Here is a 27,080-nt window from a genome sequence, read left to right as displayed (position 1 = left end):
AACCACTGTGCCACCACATCTCATAAAGAAGGAAATCCTTCAGAAAGAAAGATACATGAAACTAATATATATTTTATACAATTTGTTCTTTAGTGGTCTCAAGAATTCTCATTGTGGCATATTCTACTCGCCCAATACTTTTGTCCCTCCTTTACCTAAGAGCAGAGCTATTAATACAGTGTCCTTGAATGCATCTCACCAACACTTCTACTTCCTGATCATTTTCCTGTATCTTTCTTCCTCTGTTTCCCTTCAAACATTGCAATCTGTGACTATGTGATGAAAAGGGTTCGTGCTATACAAAAGCAATGTGAATGGTTAGAACCTTCCTAATTTCATATTCAACTCCTTTTCCTTATTATCAATGGCATCAAAAATATTAGATTCTGCTAGCTCTTACCCACTGTTTCGGTTCATATCCAGACCAAGCATGGTTGCTTCATTTTATGCACAAACCACATGAAACCAGTTGTTCTACTAATGAAAGTGTTCATGCACAAACTGCTTTGAATCTAATTAGCTGAAAGTTAAGCAAAGCTGAAAGGAGCAGAGGATTTAGACTGAGTCAAAAGTGAGTGGTTAACTGTTCTCTCTCAACCATTCTGTCCTTTTTTTCCAAAAGACTTATTGCAAAAGAAATATGAATTTCCTTTTTTTCTTCTTCAGATCTTAATAAGTTTCTCTCAAATGGCATTCCATGATCACAGTCAGCATCCTATTCTGGCTCAAATTACCTTCATATCCTGTTTTCTCAATTGTTTGTTCTTTTTAATAATATATTTTAAAAATCCACACATTTCCATAAAGGTCTGATCTGTTTGTATGTTTAAATTCCAATTTGTTCAAAAGCATTTTCATCAAAAAGTAACCTTTTTTATAATAATAAAAATCAGTAACTTTTTCCATTTTAAACTTTTTTTACATCCAATCCTTGTTAAGCTTTTTGCCAAAATTTTTAAATCTTTGAAACCAATTTTTCCTTTCCAGAAAAAATATTGACTCAACAAGTAAATTTCCCTTGCCATACAAATTTCATTGTCATTTTATTTAACTCATTAAAAAAAGTATTTTCAAGTTTAATTGGAATAGTGGAAAATAGGAACAATAATCTTGGTAAAATATTCATCTTAATTAGAGCAATTCTGCCCCATAATGATATCTGAAAAGAAAGAGGATTGGGAGCTCTATTACCAAGCTGCGGCAATGACATGCGTAAAGGACTGGATTTTACTTAGTAACAAAAGACTATTGGTATTAGAAGGACATGATTTGCAAATAGGTTGGCACGCATTTATTTGGTATGAAAAGAAGAACACACATAGTTACTTTCAGAGACATATTATAAGGACTTTGTTGATGGCAGTTTGGGAAAAATAAAAGTGAAACACTACTCAAAAGTACCGTTTTGGATATCAATTATAGAAGTATTTATGCACCCCAATAGATTAAACTGGACTAATATTTTAAGATACAAGGATATAATGACACAGTCATTTAAGTTAAAACCACTTCAAGAATTAGAAAAACAAGGCATAAAATTGGATTGGTTTATGTATTTACAGTTACAATCAAGATTGGGGAAAGACGTTAAAACAGAAGATACTAACTTACAAAAAACAGAATTAGATCAAATCTTATTGGGTCAGGAATATGTTAACTTGATCAAAAAAATTTACAAAATTTACAAATACTTCTAATTCAATTTGAGCATGTTAAGGATACAATAATAAAATGGATGAGAAATATAGGCTATACAATAGATATAGATTGTTGGCAGCAATTATGGGAGAGAAATTATAAAATGACAATGTCAACTGCGTTTAAGGAAAATATGAATAAGATGTTTGATAGATGGCATATATCACCACAAAAGCTAGCTAAAATATTTCAGAATTTGTCAATGAACTGTTGGAAATGCAGCGAGTTACCTGGCTCATTCTATCACATGTGGTGGACTTGTCCAGAAGCACATAAATTTTGGATTTGAATTCAACATTGGATTCAGAAGATTTTAAGAAAGACTATTGATCTTAGACCCGAGATATACCTTCTGGGTATTTTAACAGATAATTTTGATAAAGAAGAGACATATTTAATTATACATATAATTACAGCAGCTAGGATTGTATATGCACAATGTTGAAAATTGAATAGGATACCAACAGAAAGGGAAGTTTTGAGGAAAATTATGGATTGTGAAGAGATGAATAGATTGACTTTGAAACTTAAAGATAAACAAGACTCGGATTATTATAAAATTTGGGGAAAGTTTTATGATTGGATAGAAAACTAAGAGATATGTATGTACAGTGATACCTCGTCTTACGAACACCTCTTCATATGAACTTTTCGAGATACAAACCCAGTGTTTAAGATTTGTTTGCCTCTTCTTAAGAACCATTTTCACCTTACGAAACCGAGCGCGGGTGTGTGGGCTCTCTTACTACATGTGCGCTCTCTTACTGCTGCAGGGATTCCCCTGCCTTGTGACTGCCACCGCCGGGATTTCCCATTTGCTTGCTGCCCCCGCTGGGATTTCCCGCCTCCTTTTACTTGCATCTACAGTCCTGAGGCAGGGAATGCCGGAGCTGCCCCATTTCCCTGCCACTTTCCCCTCTAGCCCTTGGCTTCCTCTGCTCCCCATAGCCACCCCATCCCACTGCCAAAATCCCCCCTAGCCTACCGCTTCCTTTGCCCCAAATCGCTCCCAAAATCACCTCTCCAAAAGCTTCCTATGCTGCCCCAAATCAGTCCCCAAATCACCTCTCCGAAAGCTTCCTATGCCACTCCAAATCTCCCAAAATCACCTCTCCACAAGCTTCCTACGCCGCCCTAAATCGCTCCCAAAATCACCCCTCCAAAAGCTTCCTACGCCACCCCAAATCGCTGCCAAAATCACCTCTCCAAAAGCTTCCTATGCTGCCCCAAATCACTCCCAAAATCACCCCTCCAAAAGCTTCCTACACCAGCCCAAATCAATCCCAAAATCACCCCTCCAAAAGCTTTCTACGCTACCCCAAATCACTCCCCAAATCACCTCTCCAAAAGCTTCCTATGCCACCCCAAATTGCTCCCCAAATCACCCCTCCAAAAGCTTCCTATGCCACCCCAAATCGCTTCCAAAGTCTTCTTCACCTCTCCTTTCAAAATGCCTCGTTTCTCTTTGCTACCTTTCTTCACTCCATTTGCCTTCGTTAGGACCTCGATTTGGGTGGCATAGTAAGTGTTTGCCTCATTTCTCCCTGCTGCCTTTCTTCACTTCATTTACCTTCGTTAGGACCTCGATTTGAGGTGGCATAGGAAGCAGCTGGCAGGGTGATTTTAGGAGCCATTTTTTGGCAACGTAGGATGCTTCTGGAGGGGTAATTTTTGGAGTGATTTGGGGTGACATAGGAAGCATTTGAAGGGGTATTTTTGGAACAATTTGGGGCAACGTAAGAAGCTTTTGGAGGGGTGATTTGGGGTGGCATAGGAAGCCTTTGGTGGGGTAATTTTGGCAGCAATTTGGGGTGGCGTAAGAAGCTTTTGGAGGGGTGATTTTGGGAGAGATTTGGGGTGGCGTAGGAAGCGTCTGGAGGGGTGATTTTGGGAGCAATTTGGGGTGGTGTTAGCCTTCGTTAGGAACTCCATTCCTCACTTCTCCTTGCTGTCCGTCTCCACTCCGTTAGCCTTTACTTTGTCCGCCCGATGCTTTTTTTAAGCTTTAAAGTTTGGATTTTTCTAATGGGTTTGCACGCATTATTTGCTTTTACATTGATTCCTATGGGAAACATTGTTTCATCTTACAAACTTTTCTACTTACGAACCTCATCACGAAATGAATTAAGTTCGTAAGACGAGGTATCACTGTATAAGTAATTGGTTAATTTTTAAAAAATTGAAACATGAGAATTTGATTTAAACTTTGCAAGCCAGATGGCAAAGATGAGAAATGGTTGTAGCACTATATAATGATATAACACAAAATTTACTTATTGTTTAGATTTTAAACATATAGAACTTTGTTTTACGACATAGGTGATATATTATGAATAGTTTTTTTATTAAAGATATATATAGAGAGAGATATTTTTAATTAGCTATATGATACAATATTAAAATTTACATAAAAGAGATTTTATTATTCTTTGCATTGATGTAATGTAATCTTTTGTAGTAAGATGGTGAGGGAGAATTTTTATTTTAGATTTTTAAGAATTGATAATGTTGTATAAAATTAATAGAACATTTTAGATGAGGAGAGATAAGAACGTCCATTGAGGGAGTAATAAGAAAAGTTTATATATGATTGATTTTAAGCATTGTTGTTATGTATATAACTATATATTGTTTTACTTTATGGTGGAGAAAAAAAAAATCTTATACCGCAAAAAACAAGTAAGTTTCTCTTAGCCTACTGCTTAGAAAATCTGATTAGCTGTAAATTGCTTACAGCTGAAACTGTTTAATAAAATGAGGATTCTGCTAACCTTGTGCCCATAAAAATGTATTAGAGAAGGGGCATGGCCAATGTCACAGTATAGGGTGTCCCCTGTACATTGCGGGCAACCCCAAATCCCAGCTGTTCGGAGACCTGAAATCGATTGGAACAAGGTCAGATACACCCTGAATGGGTGGTGGAGAAGAGAGGGACCAGTTGGTGGTCTGAGAGGGCTTGCAACACCCCCCACCAGGAGCCAGCACCACCCTCTCGGCCAGCAGCTGAGGAAAATGACACCATTAGCTGGAATGGCCATGATCAGACTGATTGAAAGGAAAGATTATAGATTACCTGGGTGACAAGATCTAAGCATTTATACTGGAGAGAAGTGCTGAAACTGTTGAGTGTTTGGCCTATTTAATGATTAAAAGAAGAAATTTAAAACTTAAAAGGAAACAAAAGTGAGTGGCTATCTAGTAATTAGAAATACCATAGAGAGTGTTAAAGGAGCAGGACTAAAAGCCCAAATTTGAGGATGTTTTTATAACTGACTTGGTGAAAGTTAAAGTGACTGAAAAAACAAAGAATCTGAAGAAAATATTTTATAAGTGCTAAATGGATTTAAAATACGGACTTTTTTTTTAAAAAAAAGAGTTGTTTTGTTATATTGGGAACTGACAACACCATCTGCTAGTTAAAAGAAAATACTGCAACAGATTGTGGAAACATGAATTTGCTGACAGCTGGAGACTGATCTTGACTAGAAGAAGATATCTAGGACTTTGAAAGAACTGAAAACCAGAGTGTATTCTGCTATTGTGTTTGATGGCACAATGTTTTGGTGATAGAAGATAAGAGGATTTTGACTTGAATTGGACTGAAACACAAAGAGACTATATGAACTTGAGCTTCAAATAAAAAATGTGTGAACTTTGTGAATTGTGAACTTGACAATATGGAAACGTGCATTTATCAAGAATTGACTGGGATGTTAAAATAAATTTATGAAGACATAAAAAAATATATTTTGGAAATAAGAGGTAGGAAGAAAACAGAAATGAAGGTGGATTATAAAGAACATTAGAATTAACAATGATAGGAAATGAAAATGAAGAACAAGAAGACTACAAAGATGAAAATGGAATTGAAAATAAAAAACAGATTGATGATTACACTGGGATTTACAATTATAAGAAAAAAGCAAGAGGGGAGCATTGGTATCAGAGGAAGCAATTTAAAGATGATAGGGAGAAGACATGAAGAGGAATTGAGAATAGACTTACACAAATAATATATTAAAAAAAAAAGAAAAGGAATTTGGAAAAAAAGAAATTATTGGTACAAAAATAAAAAAGACAAAGAAAAAAATTAAGAGGAGTTGGAAGAGAAAAATTTATAAGAAATTGAATTTTTGAGAGATTAGAAGAAAATGGATGATTGGCAGTAAAATGTCATAATTGTTTTTAGAAATTATTGTTTTATATTTAATTATGTTAACAATATTAGTTGCGTATAAGTTTGTATAATTGATCAGCATAATTATTCAGTTTAAAAAAAATTATAGGTCAATAATTAGATTGGTACATGATGTATTGAATTAAATTAAAATTTGAATTAATTGAATTAAATTTTGATGTTGAAAGGGAAAAAAGAATAAAGAAAAGAAGGAAAATAAATTAGACTACAGTAGCTCAATTTCTGGAAAGATATATAATTTTAATAATCACTGAATAAAAATATAAATTGAGGAACGGGAGGAATATGGCCTAAAATTAAGATGTATAAGAGATAATGAATATGTTTGGAAGATAAGCCATAGCGATTAATTTGGAAGAAAGTTGAAAAGTAAAGGTGATAGACCCAGGTTACAAAAATAGGAGGAAGAAGGCAGCATTAGAATAATAGTAGATATAACTAGAAGAATATATATAAAACTATGGATAAATGGAAATATCTAAGTTTAAGAATAACTCCAATGCTGGAATGAAGTCAGGTTTTCTGAATTGCTTGTCTGCTAATCATAAAATGGATTATGATTAGATGTACTGAGGGAAGGATAAGAGGGAGGAAAAGGAAGTAGAAAGGAAGGGGAGAGAGAGAGAGGAGAGAAGTAGAAAAAAGGGAGAGAGGGAGAAAGAAGGTAGAGGGAAAAGAGGAGATAGAGGGACAGGAGTAGTATGAAATATAGAAAGAAAGCAGATGGGAAATAAAAGTATAAAAGGAGCAAATTACGAATATATGTTTATGGCATTTTGGCCATAAATGTATAATTATGTTTATGGCATTTTGGCCATAAATGTATAATTATGGATGTTTTGATATTATGGTATATTTATGAATGCTTATGTAAGTTTGGTGGGGAAAAAACCCCCAATCAGATAAGATATTATTATTAAATCTCTAAATGATTGATGAATTGTTCCCCAATCCAAATGGTAGTACCATACATTTAATTAAAATAAATTAAAATAATTAAAATAAAAAGATGCATTAAAGCTGTGATCTTTTCAATTTATGAGTTCACCACAAAACCCCAATTCCTGTAACATTTATCCAGAGTGCAAGTGGAAGATCTCACTTTCTTTCCTTATATGGTAAAAGAAAATCACTGCTTGGTCACTGTTATCCACCATGACGCTATTCACACTCTTTCAGGAATGTCTAGTCTGCCATACATCTTCATTCAGGAGCAGAATTACCTGTTTTGCTAGCATACCACCTTGCCTCTGAAGATCCCAGTCACAGTTGCTAGTGACATGTCAGTAAGGTCAATACTACCATGTTTCCCCAAAAATAAGTCCTATCACAAAAATAAGCCGATGCCTTGTTTTTAAGCATGCACCTAATATAAGCCCTACCCCCCAAAATAAACCCTAGTGAAGATCATCATCAGCCAGGGCGATGCGAAAGATGATGGTGTCTGGCGGCAGCATCAGCAGCCTGTGCAGCGCAGGTGAGTTGATTACCTGTCCAAGAAGCAGGCAGAGACAGAGGCGGAGGGGAAGGCAGACAACCCGGCCGTGCCACAGGAAAGCCAAGGGCAAGAGCAGGCGGCCGGATGTGGAAGGCTCGCCTACACATAATGGCACCGGCAACAGATAGAGGCAGAGGCACAGTAGGGGGAAGATAGGTGAGACCGACACTCGATGGCAGCCATGAGCAAACCAAGAGATATGAAAGATAAGGCTCCCATGGCCAGCCGGCCACTCCGTTCCACTATCTCTCAGCTTGTCTGCAGCCCATCCAGATTGCATGCCTCCCTCCTGTGCCTCTTACTCCATCTGCTGCCGGTGCTGCCACATGATGATGAGCCTCCCATGGCCACCCATCCATTCTGCCCTACCATCTCTCAGGTTGCCTGATCCATTGTAGCTATGAGCAATGAGAAGAAGTGGACCTTCCGTACATGGAAAAAATAATAAGACACCCCCCCCCCCAAATATATATATATATAAAACCAGGCTTTATTTTCAGGGGAAACACAGGGTAACAGATACCAATCATGGAAGCCTACACGAGTATATTTCACAACAGATTTTAAAATTTCATGACGATTTTAAATTATAATTGTTTACTTTAATTATAATTACCATGGTAACCTTTAACTCATGATAATACAGTAAGCCAAGGATAATGTCTTAGCATACCAACAACTCAAAGAAATCAAATTGCATGCTGCTTCTCTTTACAAATAAACCAGACAGTTTGATATAATATCTAAGTCCAGGATTATTGTGTCCAAACAAGCCAAAAATGTGTTTAAATCAAGGTTTAAAATATATATCTTATTTGTGCACAGCAACTTTGCAAAAATCACACTAACCCCTCCTTGTCTTTTCTTCACTAACAGAGAATAAAAGGAAATAGGCTGCATTTACAAACAGAATACAAAAACTCATTCTGTATCCTGTAAGAGCACGATCAGTGTGCACTCTTCCTTTATCAAAAGTTAAACATTTTTATTATTATTATTATTATTATTATTATTATTATTATTATTATTAGTAGTAGTAGTAGTAGTAGTAGTAATATTATTATGATTTCTATGTAATACTTAAGGTTTTATTAACATGTTCTTAATTAATAAAAACCTAATCAGCAATTCTTAACATTCTATGGTTTGCCAATCCATTTTATTTTTTAAAAAATATACTGAATCCAAAAGGCTAAATCATCTTGGTGTGGACCTTGGTATAAATGAATAGAGTCCAGCTGCCACAGTATACACCTTCCAAATTTAGTTAACTCCTCTGCACGTGTGTGGAAAAAACATCTCTATCAACTATAAGTGGCTCCAGTGCAGAAGCAATGAGAATAATATTTGCAGTAAGAAGTTCATAAGGTCTCAGCTATTATCCCAAAACTTGCCAATGATATATTGCACTCTGCTGACTTCCTTCAGCTATTTAACATCAGGACTGGCTATTTTCATGCTGATCGCAAATGAAGAACAACAGAGAGCTTGAAATAATATGAACTCTGTGAATTCTGTCACAGTGTGAAGGTCTTTCAGTATAACTGCCCACTAGACTAATTTTAAATTTAATTAAAATGTACATAGAACAGCTACTGAAAGAAAATGGCCCATCAGGGCACAACTCAGGCTCGCCAGTAAGTATAAAGGTTAAGATGAAGAAATAAATAAATGATAGAGGGAAAAGATTTTTTTCTATACCTCTCTGTAAGTTCATCACTAGGTGTGCTTTTCATAGATAGTTCCTCTTCCAATCTCTTCCTTTCTGCTTCTAAATGCTTCAATTCATCTTGTGTGCGTTTACATGAGGTGACAAATTGAAGTTCTTTCAGAAGCTCTTCCTTTTCATTTATCAGCATCAACTTTTCTTTCTCAATTTCCAGCGCCCCAGGCCAAGCTTCGCTTTTTAACTTAGAAAGTTCTATTTTTAAATTTGCCATTCTAAAAGAGACAGACAGACACAAAGAACAAATGAACAAAGACTTCAATAGAAAAAAAAAACAAAGGAAAAGTCAGAAGGTCTCTTATCTCCTTGCTTCCTCCGTTTTCAGGAGCTATATAGTAGGACCTATATTATATGAAGCCTAACAAATGCAGGGCATTTTTAATTATTTTTCTGGTTACTGTATTTTTCGAAGTATAAGACACACCGGAGTATAAGATGCACCTTAATTTTGAGGAAGTAAACAAGGAAAAAAGGCCTCTGTCTCTCAGCAATTTGCCAAACAGCAAACAGCACAGAAGATACACACTGTTTGCTGTGTATTTCTGTGCATGTGTGCCTAAGAAATAGCAAAGAATTGGAGAAATGTACATTATGGCCATATATTAATCCCAGAAAGTTTTCTTAAATGTAATCACACTAACTCCTCCCAATTATTTAAACAGAATTACTCCAAACATGACTGTGAGGGTTTAACTCAGCTCCTTATCTTAATTCTAAAACAAGACACAGTTACATTTCAGATTATACTTTTATAGATGTTTAAAATTGATGTGGCTTTCTTGAAGTATTCTATGCTTTTTAAAAGAAGATACAATAGCACTGGGCCTCTTCAGATCAAGCATTTATTTTAAAAAGTTTCTTTGTTTTGTTAAGTTAATAATGACAGCACCGGACTCACCCGGCAGGCAGGCTTTGCTGGAGGGACCGGGAGACACCGGACCCTCATGGCGGCCGCCATCTTGGATCCCCAGCGAAGTCTCGCGAGGCGAGACTTCGCTCGGGATTTCGGGCCTGCATTGGCCTGGCTGCTGATTGGTCCGGGCGGGGCCTGCCTGCCCTATATAAGGGCGGGCAGGCCCGAGGCTCAGCCTTCTTGCCCGGACTGCAGCCCCGAGCAGACACTTGTTTGTTTGCTCGTGGCAGCCATTTTGAGTGCGACCTCGTGTGCGGCCGCCATTTTGAGTGGCCAGAGTCGGGCGAGGAGGCCTTTGGAGGCGTTTTTGACAGGAGAGGAGCAGTAATCAGCGGAGCCAGCATCGGCTGGTCTCCGCTCTGGTTTGGAGCCTTAGTCGCCCCGGTGGTCGGGGGTCTTGGGGGGGCTCCCCCTTGGCGGCAGGGGTACCTGGGAGGGTGCGGCCCTGTCGATAAAGGGCCTAGGTGTCTGGCGGTGAGCAGTGAGGCCTTGTTGCCACCGCTGTTGTGGGAGGAGGTGTGACTTCCTAGGTCTGCATTGGTGAGGCCTGCTGCAAAGGTAGGCCTTGCCTTGTGTGTGCAGGCTCTTTTGGGGGTTGTTCCCTTTCCCCCTTTTCTTCTGTAAAAATAAGATTAACTGAATTGGCACATGGCCCCTAAAAAGAGGCCAGCCCAGGCCCTTCCGGCCCAACCTGTTGTGCGGCCCAGGAGGGCTGCCAGGCCTTCTGCCCGGGCTCGGGCTGCGGCAGAGGCGCCCCCGGAGGTGGTCCCGGTGGCAGGGGGGGTGGGATTTATGCCCCCAGTCCCTCACAACGAGGTGTCTCCTTCTCTCTCCTGGGCCAGGGTCCTGGAGCGGCTCGATGAACTGGAGCGGTGGAGGTCGGGAGCAGGCCCGGAGGGGCTTCCCATGGCTGCCTCCGCTGCATGGGGTTCTGACCCCGAAGATGATCTTGCCCAGGAGGGGCAGGTGGCCCACACCGCGCAGCTGGCCCACCCTGGGCAGAGGGCCCATACCGGGCAGACGGCCCAGTCCGGGCAGACGGCCCAGTCGGGGCAGTGGTCATCATTCCAAGGCCCAGCCAGGATGGGGCTCCCGTGGATGTCTTCCACCCCTTATGGGGCAGGTGAGGTTGCACCACACACTAGCACTGCATCACTCCTTCCCGTGCAGGGTCCTGGGTTTGTCCCGCCTGCATTGGGGAGTGGCAATAGCTTCCTTGGGGCTTCTGCAGGCACATGTGGGCAGGTTTGGTCCCCACCGGCTCCGCTGGTGGGGGTGCCGGGGGTATCTTTTCCACCTGGGGCAGGGGTGGGGGGTTGGATCCCTCCCCCGCCGGCCATTATGCCACCGCCCCCTTTGGTGTACCCACCGGGGCTTGGAGTCTTGGGGACGGGGGCCACCACGGTGTGGGACCCGTTTGCTAGCATCAGGCCTGGGGCCATCCCTTGTGGGTTGCCCTCGACGCCATTGAGCTGTCATCTCCACCCATCGGTGAAGGAAGCGATCTGGCGGGGGGAATATGTGGACCTTTTCTCCCTTTTAAATAGGGAGGTCCCCAAGCAGGACAAGGAGGTAGTGCCTGGGGAGAAGGTGAAAAAGACGAAGGTCACAAAGTGTTTCAGCTCTTGGCTGTACGCTTTTTTGACCTTCGCCTCGGTAGTGATTCAGAGGCAGCCGGGCAGGGCCGCTGCTTTTCTGAAATACATTGATATAATAGCGCGGGCCCACTTTGAGTATGGGGGTACGATCTGGAGGCATTATGATAAGGGGTTTAGGATGCGTATCGCCCTTGACCCCCACTTGCCCTGGGATATGGTGGTCCCGGACCTTTGGTTCCGGGCCACTCATATGTCTGGTAAGGAGGGATGTGAAAGGACCGACAGCGGTCACTTTATGGAGGAGGAGCCCACGACTCCCGCGCCGGCCAAGGCCGCGGCAGGGAGGGCGGATAAGGGTGCCTCCCCGGCGTGCCACGAGTTCGCTGCAAAGGGGGCGTGTTTTCGTCCCTTTTGCAGGTTTCGGCATGCATGTGGGATGTGTGGGGGGAACCACTCCTCAGCCGTGTGTCCCCGCTCCAAGAAGGGGGCGGAAAAGAAGGGCGGGGGTTCCCCAAGGCCTCCCCCACCTGCTGGGGGTAAAGGGGCCCAGTCCAATCAATTTGCAAGTGCTTGAGGGTTGGTTGGGTGACTACCACCCTCGCTCGAGAGCGGCCGCTCTCTTGCTAGGTTTTTCAAAGGGATTCAGGATCCCTTATATGGGTGTTAGGAGGGCCTTCATGGCAGACAACCTTAGGTCGGTTGTCGGTCATGAGGACATTGTTAGGGAGAAGATTCGGAAGGAGGTGGCCGAGGGCAGGGTCCTCGGGCCCTTCCCAGAGCCGCCCTTCCCGAATCTTCGTGTGTCTCCCTTAGGTGTGGTCCCCAAAAAGGCGAGTGGTGAATTTAGGTTGATTCACCATTTGTCTTTTCCTAAAGGGGAGTCAGTGAATGATTTCATTCCTGACGAGCTTTGTTCAGTCCGGTACGCATCCTTTGATGCAGCCGTGACTATGGTTAGGAAGTGTGGGGTAGGAGCCCTTATGGGTAAATGCGACATTAAGTCGGCATTCCGGCTCCTCCCCATACATCCAGACGACTTTGAACTGTTGGGCTTCCATTTCGAAGGTGGTTATTACGTGGACAGGGCTTTGCCTATGGGTTGTTCTGTCTCATGCTCTCTTTTTGAGAGCTTCAGCACCTTTTTGGAATGGGCGCTCAGGAGGCACAGTGGTCTGGGTTCGGTCGTTCACTACCTTGATGACTTCTTGTTGGCGGGGCCTGCGCATTCGGAGCAATGTTTAGCTCTAATGCGGGACTTCGATGCCCTTTGTGCTCAGTTAGGGGTGCCTTTAGCCCCTGAGAAGACCGAAGGCCCCGCCACCAGGATTACCTTCCTGGGTATTGAATTGGACTCGGAGGAGCAATCTTCCAGATTGCCCCTAGAGAAGTTGCTCAAGATTAGACGAAAGCTCGATGAGGTGCTGGACTGCCGGAAGGTTACCCTACGGCAGCTTCAGGAATTGGCAGGCATTCTTAATTTTGCATGTCGGGTAGTTGTTCCTGGTAGGGCTTTTTCCAGGAGGTTGTACGACGCGATGAAGGGGCTCCGTTTGCCCCATCATCGTACCCGCCTCTGCGCTGGGGTCAGGGCTGACCTCGGCGTGTGGCGGGATTTCTTGGTCAGGTTTAATGGTTTGTCTTTCTGGAGGCACGAGCTTCTCTTGGAAGCTGAGTTGCAGCTCTGTTCTGATGCCGCGGGGACTTGCGGTTTCGGGGTAGTGTTAGGTGACCAGTGGTGCTGGTCGGCGTGGCCTCCGGAATGGAGTGCCTCTTCGTTGGTTAAGGACCTTACGTTCTTAGAGCTCTTCCCCTTAATAGTGGCCTTAGAGCTTTGGGGAGAGCAGTTTAGGGACAAGACTGTGCACTTTTGGTGTGACAACCTAGCGGTTGTCCATGTGGTGAATGCCCTGTCCTCTAAGAGCGACAGGGTCATGCGGCTTGTCCGCCATTTTGTGCACAGGTCCTTGTCCCTAAACGCGTTGTTTTTGGCTAGGCATGTCCCCGGGTTGGATAACGGGGTCGCTGATGCCTTGTCCCGTGGTCAGTTGTCCAGGTTTCGGACCCTGGCCCCGTGGGCCCGAGAGTTGCCAGAAGTGTTCCCCGGCCACCTCTGGAGTCTGGGGGGGATCCAGAGTGGTGGAGAGACGAGGCATCCCGGGCGATCTCCTTGTCTGTAGCGCCCGGCACCCTCAGGGCATACCAGCGTGCAGGTAAGGAGCTTGGGGATTTCAGGCAGGGCAGGGGTTACCAGCTTTCGTGGCCCGTCCCTGTTGAGCACCTGGTCGAGTTTTGCGTCCAGCTTAGGCAGCGTGGCCTGTCGGTTAGGACGATCCGGTCCAGGTTAGCCGGCCTCGCCTTCCTGTCCAAGGCGGGGGGGTTTGTGGATTTTTCGGGTGATTTTCGCATCCGGAAGATGCTGGAGGGCTGGCTGAGGGAGCAAGCGGGGGCCCCTGGTGACACTCGTCGGGCCCTGACGGTGGAGCAGCTGTCTTTACTTAATGGGGTTTTTGACAGTCTGTGCGCCTCATTGTACGAGGCCCGTCTTTTTAGGGCGGCGGCTTGTGTCATGTTTTTTGGGGCCCTCAGGGTCAGCGAGGCCATGGCTTCGTCTCAGGCTGACACTTCGCTCCGAGCCCTCCAGTATGCTGATCTGGCCTTTAGACAAGGGGGGGTGTCCCTTGTATTACGGCAGTCTAAGACAGATCAGCTGCACAGAGGGGTTACCATCCAGCTTGGTGCGGCCACGGACCAATCGGTGTGTCCGGTGGCCGCCCTACAGCTTTACTGTAGCTTACGGGGGTCGGGGCAAGGGTACCTGTTTAGACATTGGGACGGTGCCCCTCTGACCCGTTACCAATTTTGGGTGCTAGTGTCCAGGGCAATGGCCCGGGTAGGTATGGATCCCGCCGGTTATGGAACGCATTCGTTCCGTATCGGCGCCGCCACTAGCGCGGCACTTTCTGGTTTCCCGGCCCATCGGATTCGGGATATCGGCCGCTGGCGGTCAGCGGCATATTTGGGTTATGTTAGGCCCACTGAGGATCCTAGGCAGGGCTTAGGCTAGGTAACCTCTCTGTGTGTGTCCTCTTGCAGGTCACCAGGCTAACATGAAACCGACGGCGCTGCTGTGTGGCCACAGCATGATATTTTGGGCCGGCCACTCAGCAGCCAGGAGTGCCATCGGGACCCAGCTGTCCCTGGGGCAGTGGGTCAAGGTTGCCTGGATGGGCCGGAGAGGTATGCGGTGGGAGGGTCTCCTACCGGCGTTGCTGGGCGCTCAGCATTCCGTGGCTGCGCCTGGCGATATGGTGGGGGCGGCTCCTCGGGGTCGTGCCCAGGTGGGTTTGGGTGGGCAGCGTCCTGTGGCCGCACCCAGGTGGCTGGTATTGCACTTAGGAGGCAATGACCTGTGCATGCTGGGAGGCCTGGCGCTGATCATCCAGGCACGCGAAGACCTGCGAAGGCTTCGTGAGGTGTGGCCCACCACGCAAGTGGTGTGGTCAGAGATCCTACCTAGGATCGTGTGGAGGGACGCCTCTTCCCTTAGGGCCATTCACCGGGCAAGACGTAGAGTGAATAGGGCCCCAGGCAAAACAGTTAGGGAACTAGGTGGGGTTGTAGTGGCCCATCCCCTCATCACAATAGACCGGCCATGGCTTTACCGGGCCGACGGCGTTCACCTGTCAGAACAGGGGAACGCCATTTTCTTACAGGACCTGCAGCGGTCTCTGCGTGAGCTGGCGCAGATAGAGGGGGGAGTCGGGGGGCCAAGATAGAGATCTGACCCCCGCTCCATGGCAGGTTAGGGGCGGAAAATTGGGGTGGTTTAGCAACCGCGCGTTCTCCCTTGGGCATCTTTGGGGATGATTGACAGGTTCTCCGCAAGCTCATGGAGGGAGTGTCTGCCTGAGCAGCTGGGGGGAACCTGTCTTTGGGTCCTGCACCTTTAATTCCCGGGTTCCGGGTAGCCGGTGGGACCCCCCTCATGCTAAGCATGGCAGGGTCGCAGGTGATGGACTGCTCCCTCACCTGGGCTTGCATCGAGATACGCCCATGAGTTGCCCAGGAAGTTTTTTGTCATAACGTCATTTCCGCCCCGGAAGTATTTGTTTGACCCTGCAGGTCCATTTCGGGGTCATAGTTGATTATGCTAATATATGCAAATTTAATGAATAAATTATGCAGATTTATGTTAATAAAAATGACCCAATTTAAATCCAGCTCTTGTGTCCGTGTTGTTACTCCGTCTCTCCAGCAATGACAGCGCCGGACTCACCCGGCAGGCAGGCTTTGCTGGAGGGACCGGGAGACACCGGACCCTCATGGCGGCCGCCATCTTGGATCCCGAGCGAAGTCTCGCGAGGCGAGACTTCGCTCGGGATTTCGGGCCTGCATTGGCCTGGCTGCTGATTGGTCCGGGCGGGGCCTGCCTGCCCTATATAAGGGTGGGCAGGCCCGAGGCTCAGCCTTCTTGCCCGGACTGCAGCCCCGAGCAGACACCCGCCCGCCCTCCCTATTTTGCAGTGTGCTTAGGGGTCGCCCTTAGGGGGCCGAATGGGAATTTTTTGCAGTTCTGCCTTTTAGCCGAGCTGTTTTTTCGCCCATTCCACACTGAGGAGATGGATGTGCGGTTAGGGGGTGCTTGCATTTTATTAGGTTAATTGGCTTACCTTTGGTCATTTGGGTAGGCAGGTTAGGGGCGGAAAATTGGGGTGGTTTAGCAACCGCGCGTTCTCCCTTGGGCATCTTTGGGGATGATTGACAGGTTCTCCGCAAGCTCATGGAGGGAGTGTCTGCCTGAGCAGCTGGGGGGAACCTGTCTTTGGGTCCTGCACCTTTAATTCCCGGGTTCCGGGTAGCCGGTGGCACCCCCCTCATGCTAAGCATGGCAGGGTCGCAGGTGATGGACTGCTCCCTCACCTGGACTTGCATCGAGATACGCCCATGAGTTGCCCAGGAAGTTTTTTGTCATAACGTCATTTCCGCCCCGGAAGTATTTGTTTGACCCTGCAGGTCCATTTCCGGGTCATAGTTGATTATGCTAATATATGCAAATTTAATGAATAAATTATGCAGATTTATGTTAATAAAAATGACCCAATTTAAATCCAGCTCTTGTGTCCGTGTCGTTACTCCGTCTCTCCAGCAATAAAACACTTTAAAAATAAGTTTAATTTGAAAATTCTATAGGCATTTATACTTATTGACTTACCTCCTTGCAGCAAAAAATAAACAGTCAGTTTCAGCAGTCTGATCCCTTCAGCAATTTGCCTCTGTGCAGCTTTAGCTTCACTTTCATTTTAACACAGTGGGTTTGCTAGCAACTTCAATCAATCAGCTGAGTGTTGGGAGGCAAATAATCAGTGGCTTGTGCTAAGCAGGCTCTGTCGCTGTTTGCTGTGAAGAGGTAAATTGCTGGCAGGCAGAGAGACCAACGAGTGGGGGTGGATGGGTGGGGCTACATTCAGTGTATAAAACACACCCAAGTTTTCATTCTCTTTTGGGGGGTAAAAGGTACATCTTATACTCCGAAAAATATAATATTTATTTATTTAGCATATGGCATTTTCTGTCAACCTAGCAGTTTGAAAGCATGTAAAAATGCAAGTAGAAAAATGGGGACCACCTTAGATAACAGTGTTCCATATGCCTTCGGTGTTTAGTCATGCCTACCCCATGACCATGGAATCATCATCAGACAGCACTGGCTCTTCAGCTTAGAAACAGAGATGAGCACCATCACCTAGAGTCGGGAATGACTAGCATGTATATGCGAGGGGAACTTTTACCTTTACCTTTTTATTTTTACAATACTGATGCAGAGTAGCAGTTTGGCTGCTTGTTTATCAGCTCTGTTAAGTACACACACTTGTGTGCTTCTCAAGGCGCACTACCGGAGAGTGAGCTATCTTTGCACCGGAAAGAAAGACAAGTGGCTTTTCTTGCAGCACCCTCCAAGGTCCCCTCCCTCCACCTCGTGAATGGTTGTTGCAACCTGGAAGATTTGGTGCCAGCAGAATTTTAACTGTTCCATGAAGTGCCAGCTTGTCTCCCCACCGAAATGGTACCTATTTATCTATTTGCATAGAAGATGCTTTTGAACTGCCAGGTGGGCAGAAGCTGAGGCGAGTGATGGGAGCTGGCCTCAACATGCATGCTAAGACTTGAACCACCAGAGCAGAGACCATATCCAGTTTCATTAAGCAACTGAGCCATCACACCTCATTTTTCTAGCAGGTCAATATATATTAAAATATTTTAAATAAACACATCATGTAGCTTCCTCAATTCTGATAAACCTTTTCACTGTAGTGTAGACAATTGGTGGAGTTAAAAGGCCAGAGGATGAGATAGTGTTCAGCTCTTTTCACATGAAGTGAATGAATCAAATTCATATCATTTACTATTTATTTGATTTTATATCACATTTATTATTTTTATACATAAAAAATGCACAACACAACAATGCTATAAGGTGGGTTGGTTGAGGGAGTGTGTCTGGCTCAAAGTCATCCAATGAGGTTTCATGACTAAAGTGGGACTAGAACTAGACTGGAACTCCCAGCACCTTAACCATTACACCAAACTAGATCTATAATCTGATCTGTGCAGGGCTATCTTAGTTAATGATTAAGGACAGGAAAAATAAGAACTCTTCATAAGTTCTTGAGAGTCGAGTGAAGTGCATTATTCACATGATGGTTGGTTTTATTACAAAGTGATTTACCAATTGATAAGGTTTTTAACTGCAAGACAATGAAAACTTTTAATGAACAAAGGATTTCATTTTATAATTACTACTACATGAAAATAGCAGCTGTCAGCCTTCTCTGACATTCATTTTACGGAATGTTCTCCTAAAGAGATAATGTTTCAAATTCTTTCCAGCATAAAAATACAAAATGTGCTGTTGACATAGATCAAACCAAAAATCTGATCCACTATTCAAATTACATAGAGCCCCCACCCGCCACCCCGGTGAAATTTAACAAAAGGTCATGAGTGCACCAATATTCTTACTCATGTATTATGATATTACAGTAAATAGATGGAGTTCTAATGTAACCATTAGAGCATTTATAATCCATTGATTATCCAATCACTTTTAAAGACATTTAAGTTGGTGTCTACTATGTAGTAGTGACATCTACAGCTTAGCCTTCTTATTTTGATTTGTTAAAGAGCTAAGCAGCAGTTCTAAAAACTATATACAATTAATATGGAAAGAAATAAAATTGTTCTGACTTACTAAATAATGGCCCATACTGATTTTCATTTTATCAGTGGTACATATTTAGCCAAGCTTGGCTAGAAATAACCCTAATTACTATTCAGTGACATGCAGGGTGAGATGGTGTCTCAAAGAGGTTTTTTTCCTTCTTTAAAATGTTACTTAACAATAATTGTTACTGACTGATTATCTCTCCAGCTACCAGAGCATGCTTCTTAGCTTATATTGCATGACTTGACTTTAATATTATACTTGATTACTGAATTAGGTTTTCAGGTCTTCTTCATTGACACTGCTTGTCAATTCCAAATTTTATTTTAATGGCAGATTTCTATGTATATTTGAACCATTTATACGTTTTGAATAGGATGCTGGAGGCTTCCTGAAGCATTTTAGAAACAATATTCTCAATTTATTAACTGTTGTGGTTAGCTCTGGCCCAGCTCCTGCCCCAAGGAATGTGCAGGTGGATGTGGGGGAGACATCCACATGCTGCAGGCCTGTTTTGCTCCCAGTGGAATCTGCCGACGAAGTCTCCTCTGACCAAGGAGGCCTGAGTGACAGGGAGGAGGAGAGTTTGGCAGACAGCCTAGGAGGAGATCAATCATCCGTATCATCTCTGGATTCTGAACAAGAATTAATGACACATCCATGATGCATAGGAAGTAACAACTAAAGGATTATTACAAAAGTAAATGAGGCCACCTGTGGTTGGGTGGGGCTGCTGTAATTAGTGTTGCTGCTATAAATAGCAGCATGTGGGTTTGGCCGTTGTGGAGAATTATCTGATCGTTGTGTTTTCGTGCCTGTCTTGCTGACTTCGACATTTGTGTGTTGATTTTTCCCCGCTTTGAAACTAAAGCAGAGCAAAGTGTGTTTCACTTTGTGGAAGAAGAAGGACTGTGAATTGCCTCATAGCTGCAAGCTAAGTATCTAAGAACTGATAAGTGACTTGTACAAATTACCAGGTTGTTTGGAGACGAGTGCTCTTTGCTATACAAAAAGAGTGCTTAGTTTATTTGAATTTCCGTTATAAAGAACATTGTTTTGAATTTTCAAACGTGTGTGTGTCTGAAATTTGTACCTTTGAATTTTTGGGAGGATTCTACCAGAGAGCCCGGCAGAACATTAACGAGATGAGAAAAAAGATGAACTGAAAGTATCATTTATGCTGAATCATTTACATTGTTGTAGACATATCGCTTTGTGTAGTGACTGTTCAAAGTTAAGACAGTACTGAAAAAGCAATTTTACAACCAATCTTTGGATTGAAAAGTCGTGTGACACACTTGCGGTCATGATTAATATTCATGATATTTTGCAACTCACAGGCATTTATACATTCACATGATCACATTTACATAATCACAATTTGAGGCTTTGCAATTGGTTTGTGACTCAATAGAATCAATAGAGAAGTTGGCAGTAGACAGTCAATTTGGTATTGTGGTTGAGGTGCTAGCCTAAATCCTAGGAGACTGTAAGATGACTCAGTGACTCTGGGCCGGTCATTTTCTCTCAGTCCAACCGACTTCACAGGATCATTGTGTGTGGGAAATAGAAGGAAAATAATTATGCTTGTTCATCGCTTTCAGTTATTTATAAAAATGAGTGGGGGAGACTGAGCAAGAGTGGACTGGAAAGGCTGTACAGTATGAGGAAGCTGTGGGAATTAGGGAGGGCACAGAAGGGTATAGCATGAACACAGAAGTGGCTAGAGCAGAGCAGGGGACATTTATCCTAGTGATTTGCAACCTTCCCTGTCAGCTCCCCAATTAACTTTCTCAGAAGATTGCAAATAGCAATCATGTGTTTATGGAGTGTGTCAATTGGTTATAAGTGTGAACTGGTTGCCAGATGCCCAGATTGTGATCACATAATTGCAGGGGTGCAGGGATGGCCAGAACTCCAAGAGATGTAACCACGTTTGTCCAGTGCTATTGCAATTTCAAACAGTCACTGAAAGTACGATTAAAAATCTAAGACTACTTATTCAATTATGAGTTCTAGTAACATTTTTGTTGCTTTTTAACATTTCAAGTAGCAATTTTTTCATCATTTCCAAATCCTTTGAGCTTAAAGGATTCCCATATCATTTGATAAACAATTACAATTCCTTTTTAGGTTGAAAAGCTTACTTTATTCAGATCTGACGTTGCCTTTGAATAAACTGTGGTATGTATAACTGCTCAAAGAAAATAAAGGGAACACTTAAACAACAGAATATAACTCCAAGTAAATCAAACTTCTGTGAAATCAAACTGTCCACTCAGGAAGCAACACTGATTGACAATCAATTTCATTTTGTTGTCAGCACATCCAACTTTGTACAGAACAAAGTATTCAATTTCATTCATTCAGATCTAGGATGTGTTATTTGAGTGTTCCATTTATTTTTTTGAGCAGTGTATTTTGCACCTTTGTTCTAGTACTGAATTTAAGATTGCTGTGTTACATTTTATGTCATTACAATTAAGATTATGTTCTTAAAGCCACTAGTTTATATATTCTAATTTTCTTATTATCACCTAAACATGCAGGCGGTTCTGAAGTGTAAAGTGTTTGTTTTGCAAATAAGGAAACTGCTAGTAATAACCTGTTTCCCTGAATTTGCTGTTTAATTTGGTTCACATTCTTTTGCTTACAATTCTTTTGTTAGTGGAAACAAAATAGCTTCAAGTATTCACTAATAGTCCAATATACAAAAATAAATGATCCAATATACACAAATAAATGATCCTGATAAGAATATTAAACTATGTTTTCAAGAGATGCATCCAGTAGATGTCACTGCAAGCATTATATTGGGTACATGGCTTTATAGACTGAGATACAAAATGTATATTGTAACAAAGAAATAAACTCTTTCTTTACCTTCTTTTAGCTTCTTCATACTGAAGACTCAATCTGACTTTTTCAGCTAAATTGGCCATGTTCTTTACACTGACCTGTTGAAAGAACAACCATCTCACAGCATACATCATTAAAGATACATGAAATAATTATTTAGCTAAATAAGCTAAATAAATAGAAACACATTTCAAAACACTAATTGCTGTTTTGTCAGTTCAATGGCTAATTCAAATGTTTTCTAATAGAATATATGTTTATTATTACTAAATAACCTTAGGATATATTTTGATAGACAGTACAATTCTATTAAGACCAACTTTGAACCTCCATTTAATCCCAAGTTGTTGCTTAACACTTTGAACTCAGAACTTAAGAGATCGATGAAGCTCAAAGGAGGACTTCAATGAGACTGAAATTGTTAAAAACCACATTTAAGTATGGGCTGCTTCTAAGAAAATCCTTATACAATCATTCACAGAGTCCTTTATGATTCCAACTTAAGAAATAGACCAAAGTTTGGAAAACATTTGTGAATATAAACCTATGGCAATCATTCCATTCACTGAGAAATATTTTAAAGTGACTAAATTGGACTTTTTAAAATTAGACTTGGGGGTTTGATCATTGTTTTTGGGAGAAAAAAATAAGGCTCCCTTATATACATATATACATCAATATTCAATGAATGCATGTCATTTTGGATAAGACCTATTTGACATAATGTATTAGATTACTTCAAAATGATATCAGATTAAATTAAAATGGTTTTGGAATGTGATACCAATAAACTCTAACAAAACTTGGAGGGGAGAGGGAGATGTAGTTAGATTGAATCTCACATTGTTAATCTAAATTCAGGATGTCAGGAAGCCAAGAAGGGGATGGGAGGGAAGCCACCCGGAGTCATTTGGGAGTTGGGCAGCATATAAATTTAGGTAGGTAGGTAGGTAGGTAGGTAGGTAGGTAGATAGATAGATAGATAGATAGATAGATAGATAGATAGATAGATAGATAGATATGTCCAATGAAATTCTTGACTTAAAATAAATAATAGAAGATGATGATGTATTCCAAAGTATAGTAAAGGTTTAGGGTTTTTTGTGAATAAGAAAAAAATACTAGTTTTACAAATGACTATTGTAACTACTTTGCCAAATTAAATCCAACTTGAATTACAATTAATATTCTAGAATAAAATTTATATCTGAGAAAACACAAGGAACAAATTGCAAACCAGAATATTTTATTCCAGTCTGCTTATTAATGATAATGACATAGATACTATTTCTAGATAAACCACATTCCAAATATCCCATGTAGAAAATCTGATAGAAAATCACTATCACTTGGTAGAATTTCTACAGCACAAAGAAAGGAGTGCCTTTTGAGAGTGAAACATGAGAGGCTTTCTCTAGAATGCTCTTGATATATTGACTAACATTTCACTCAGATCTCTTCAAGAGTGTTCCATAGTTATTTTTTTTATTCCCACCCTTAATTAATAGGAAAAACATACATCACCAGAAATGTCAGTCTGAGATCCTGCATCCAAAGTTTGTTTGGATAGAGACTGTTGGGAATGTGCCAGGTTGAATCTCAAGTCTGATTCTGATTGGGCAATAGTTTGACCAAGAAGGAATCTTTCTCTCAACTCTGCAAGGCTCTGAGAACAACAACACATCATTGCAGCTTTGTTATTACAAAAGAACAAGAACACTCAGCAAGAAATGCATAGGCAAGAGAGAGAGAGAGAGAACAATTTAGAAAGGAATATCCTATAATAGTTCATCAACATTTACCACATCTATTTTGAAAGACAACTTGGTGCATGCATTCTCTTGTCTGCCCCTCAAACAAGGTATTTAAAAAGGCATGGTGAGAAATTTTAGTTATCTGTGTCAATACTATCTTGCAATTATTTCCAAATCCTGGAAATGAAAATGGCAATCAGCAAACATTTTACAAGGCCAAAAGATCTGCTCATAATTCTGTAATAAATAAAGCGATGCAGTCAAAATATCCCTAATCTACCAAATGTATGAGAGATACTAAAATACATATATCCAGTTTCCAAGATCCAATTCTGTAACTTAATCTCTTTTTCCTTTTCTTCAAATTTAGTAAGACCTTAGAAATTTCCTCTCTTACTCATTGTGATGGCTGTTAGGGCCTAATGTACCCTTATTCCCAAAAGACCACCACTACAAATGCTGAACAAAAATGATATCAAAATACCTTCATTAAATCTTGTTTTTCTTTTTCACCAGAGCTTATAGCTTTTTGGATAGACTTCAATTCATTCATAATAGCTTTGGCTTCACTTAACTCATATCCATTCTGGCCTCCAGACATTTTTTGGTCAATTCTGTAAAACAGTACATTGATAAAAGTTCAAAAAAAAAGTGTTGTTCCTGATATTTAGAAGAATATCCTATTGAGCGAAAGAGAAACGGGCAATTCTAATAATATTACCTTCCATAAAGAGCGAGTATTTTCAATCACAATATAGGAGCATCAGAGAGTACTTTAATCTTAGTAATACCATATTTCTAAATTCTGTCTTTACTAATAGATAGGTGGGAATAGAGATGTTTGAGAAACTGACAGCACAAAGCTTCAAATCACCCTTAAATTATAGCTACATTTTCATATATACCTCCCTATGAATAATAATAATAATAATAATAATAATAATAATAATAATAATAATAATAATAATAATATTTATTAGATTTGTATGCCGCCCCACTCGGAGGAACTTGGAGGACTCCGAGGACTCGGATTAAAAAAGCATTTTTAATACCTGTGAATTTTGCTTCTGAGGAAATAACATAGTATTGCACAAGTTTAATAAAGTGGCACAGTGGGTAGAATGCAGTACTGCAGGCCACTAAAGCTGACTGCTAGATCTGCAGGTCAGCGGTTCAAATGTAATCACCATCTCAAGGTTGACTCAGCCTTCCATCTTTCTGAGGTGGGTAAAATGAGGGCCCAGATTGTGGGGACAATATGCTGGCTCTGTTAAAAAATGCTATTGTTAACATGTTGTAAGCCGCCGTGAGTCTAAGGAGAAGGGCGGCATTAAAACATTGAATAAGTACGTAAGTAAGTAAGTTGGTCAAATGCCTACGCTGCAATATAGATACAGTATCAACTTTCTTTCCTTAAAGGAAGAAAATATTTATCATTATTCATAGATTTGTTTTCTTAGGGTTCATTTGTATTAAATTATCTGATATTTTATAATTAAAACAATATAATGAAGTCAACATTTATGAACAAATGTAAATGTCCAATATCCTTTTTCTACTTTTACTTTTCTGTAGACTAAAATATTTTGTCATATATCTGAATCAGATTCCATTTTCATCCAAATATTACAGGTTAACAGGAAGCAATGTACACACACACACACACACACACATGTATATGTACATGTATATGTGTATGTATGTATGTATGTATGTATGTATGTATGTATATGTATGAAGATTGTTCTGAGTTCGGGTTTTGCCCCGTGTAATATTTTGAGTGTCTATGCGACGTTTCGGTGAAATCACATTCACCATCATCAGGCTGAAGTTTCAAGCTTTGTGCTGTTGTAAATATGGAATATTTATATATACATATACACACACATATATACACCTACATACATTCTATATTGTAAGATAGATAAATGGAGGTTAGTGAAATTAGAAATGATTATAACCTCCGCAACATGATTTTTGATTTGTTAGACCAATTTATAACACATATAGTAATCTAGTATTTTAAAAACTTATTTCTTGGCCTGCTTCCCACAAAATACTAAATCATACTAAGTACTTTGAACTACTCCCAAAATTAAATGCTAGTATTACTGCATAGATTAGACTTTAGTATCTCTAATGTCAATGATTTATCTGCGTCTATAACATTTCCTAGAGACACAATTTCAAAAGCGTAAGGAGCATAAGGTGCTAGGGCATTTATCTTTGACCAACAAAGATCAACGAAAAACTGGATGCACTTTCATTTTCATATCTGGAAATTAAACGCTTCAGGTTTGATCTGCTGGATGACCTTGAAGTGTCCCAGAAATTTAGCATCCAGTTTCTTAGATGACCTTGTTCAAAAAAAAAAAAACCTTGATAGAGAGCCATACTTGGCTTCTTCAGCTCTCAGTGGCCCTTCCTGTCAATGGACGTCTATAGGCTTCTTGTACAACTACAATACCTCAACTTGTTCTAGCTGCAGTTTCTACAGTGTTTGTGCAGCCAGCTGCTCTTGCAAAAATCCATCACTCTGGGATGGACTCTTTCTACTTTGGGTTCTTTGGTAGAACTCTAGGATGCGGGCCATACAAGTCTTGAAAGGAGGTCATAGCTTTCCATACGTGGAGACAGTTATTATATGAAAAGTCTGGCAACAGCAATAATGAGGACCAGTTATCTTGACTATAGCTGCAGTAACACCTTAAATATTGCTGCAAGAGTTGGTTTGTGTTCTTTACTTTGCCATTCATTCCAGAATGGTGGCCTGAACATTCAAAAGTGGAAACAGTGCCCTCCAAAATCTGAAAGCAAGCCTCTATATTAATAGATGTGATTCAAAAAGAGCTGAGCTGTTTCCTTGGCAGTAAGCAACCCTTTACAAGAGATGAAGTGAGCCATTTTGTGAAAAGATCAACTATGACTAGTATGACTGTTTAGCTGTGGACTGAGGGTAAATCTGCAGTCAAAGAGATTTGGATGTAGTTCATTTGTGGCTACATAGTGATTTTAGGATGATTCCTTTTTTCACTTTACCCTCAGGCTCTGCTAGTCCTTATTCTATAAGAAGGAATGCCGTGGTTTTCTTTTTTCCAATATAATCTATCATTCTTAATTACCAAGTTATACTTTCCAAAGAAAAGATTCACAAATACTTTAAAACTCGAAAGGGTTTACCTATATACTTAAAGAGGATTTTTGCACTGAAAATAAAATCTTTTCTTGACTTTATTATGGGCTTCCAATAAAAAAAATATTACTCAAGAATTAACTTAGAGCAAAATTATCCACATAATTTGAGATTTGAAATTTCATTAAAGAAACAAGCCTTTGCACTGTAATGTGGGAAACAGAGATGACTATTTGTTGTATGAATAGGAGATTAAAATAGTATCAGTTAAATGACATATATGGTGGAGATTAGTTTACCTATCCCGAACCAGAGAAAAGAAGGGAAAACATACTAGTCCAAAGCTTCTATCACTTATGTTAAGCATGATTTACACCTGGATTCTATTTAAATATGCTATTGACAGCAGAGTATTTACTTCCTAATCATGTTTGATTTTTGCTGCATTATCATCCAACCTGGATTAACTGCACATAAAAAC

At 41.3% G+C, this 27,080-nt stretch overlaps 1 protein-coding gene across 1 annotated transcript in view; it reads right to left on the bottom strand.

Annotated features, from left to right (window-relative positions):
- Window positions 1–27,080, bottom strand: part of LOC139155889 (protein WWC2-like) — a 190,571-nt gene that overhangs the window by 66,372 nt on the left and 97,119 nt on the right. The window contains exons 6-9 of the mRNA XM_070731238.1: window positions 23,951–24,080; window positions 23,232–23,378; window positions 21,737–21,810; window positions 9,096–9,335 (exon numbers count right to left, since the gene is read on the bottom strand). Of these exons, the coding sequence (XP_070587339.1) occupies window positions 9,096–9,335; window positions 21,737–21,810; window positions 23,232–23,378; window positions 23,951–24,080 (591 nt within the window). The remainder of the gene's footprint in view (window positions 1–9,095; window positions 9,336–21,736; window positions 21,811–23,231; window positions 23,379–23,950; window positions 24,081–27,080) is intronic.

This window comes from Erythrolamprus reginae, unplaced genomic scaffold (assembly GCF_031021105.1).
Source record: "Erythrolamprus reginae isolate rEryReg1 unplaced genomic scaffold, rEryReg1.hap1 H_9, whole genome shotgun sequence".
NCBI lineage: Eukaryota > Metazoa > Chordata > Lepidosauria > Squamata > Dipsadidae > Erythrolamprus > Erythrolamprus reginae.
Note: the sequence above shows the minus strand (reverse complement) of the source record. Positions and strands in the feature narration are given on the sequence as shown.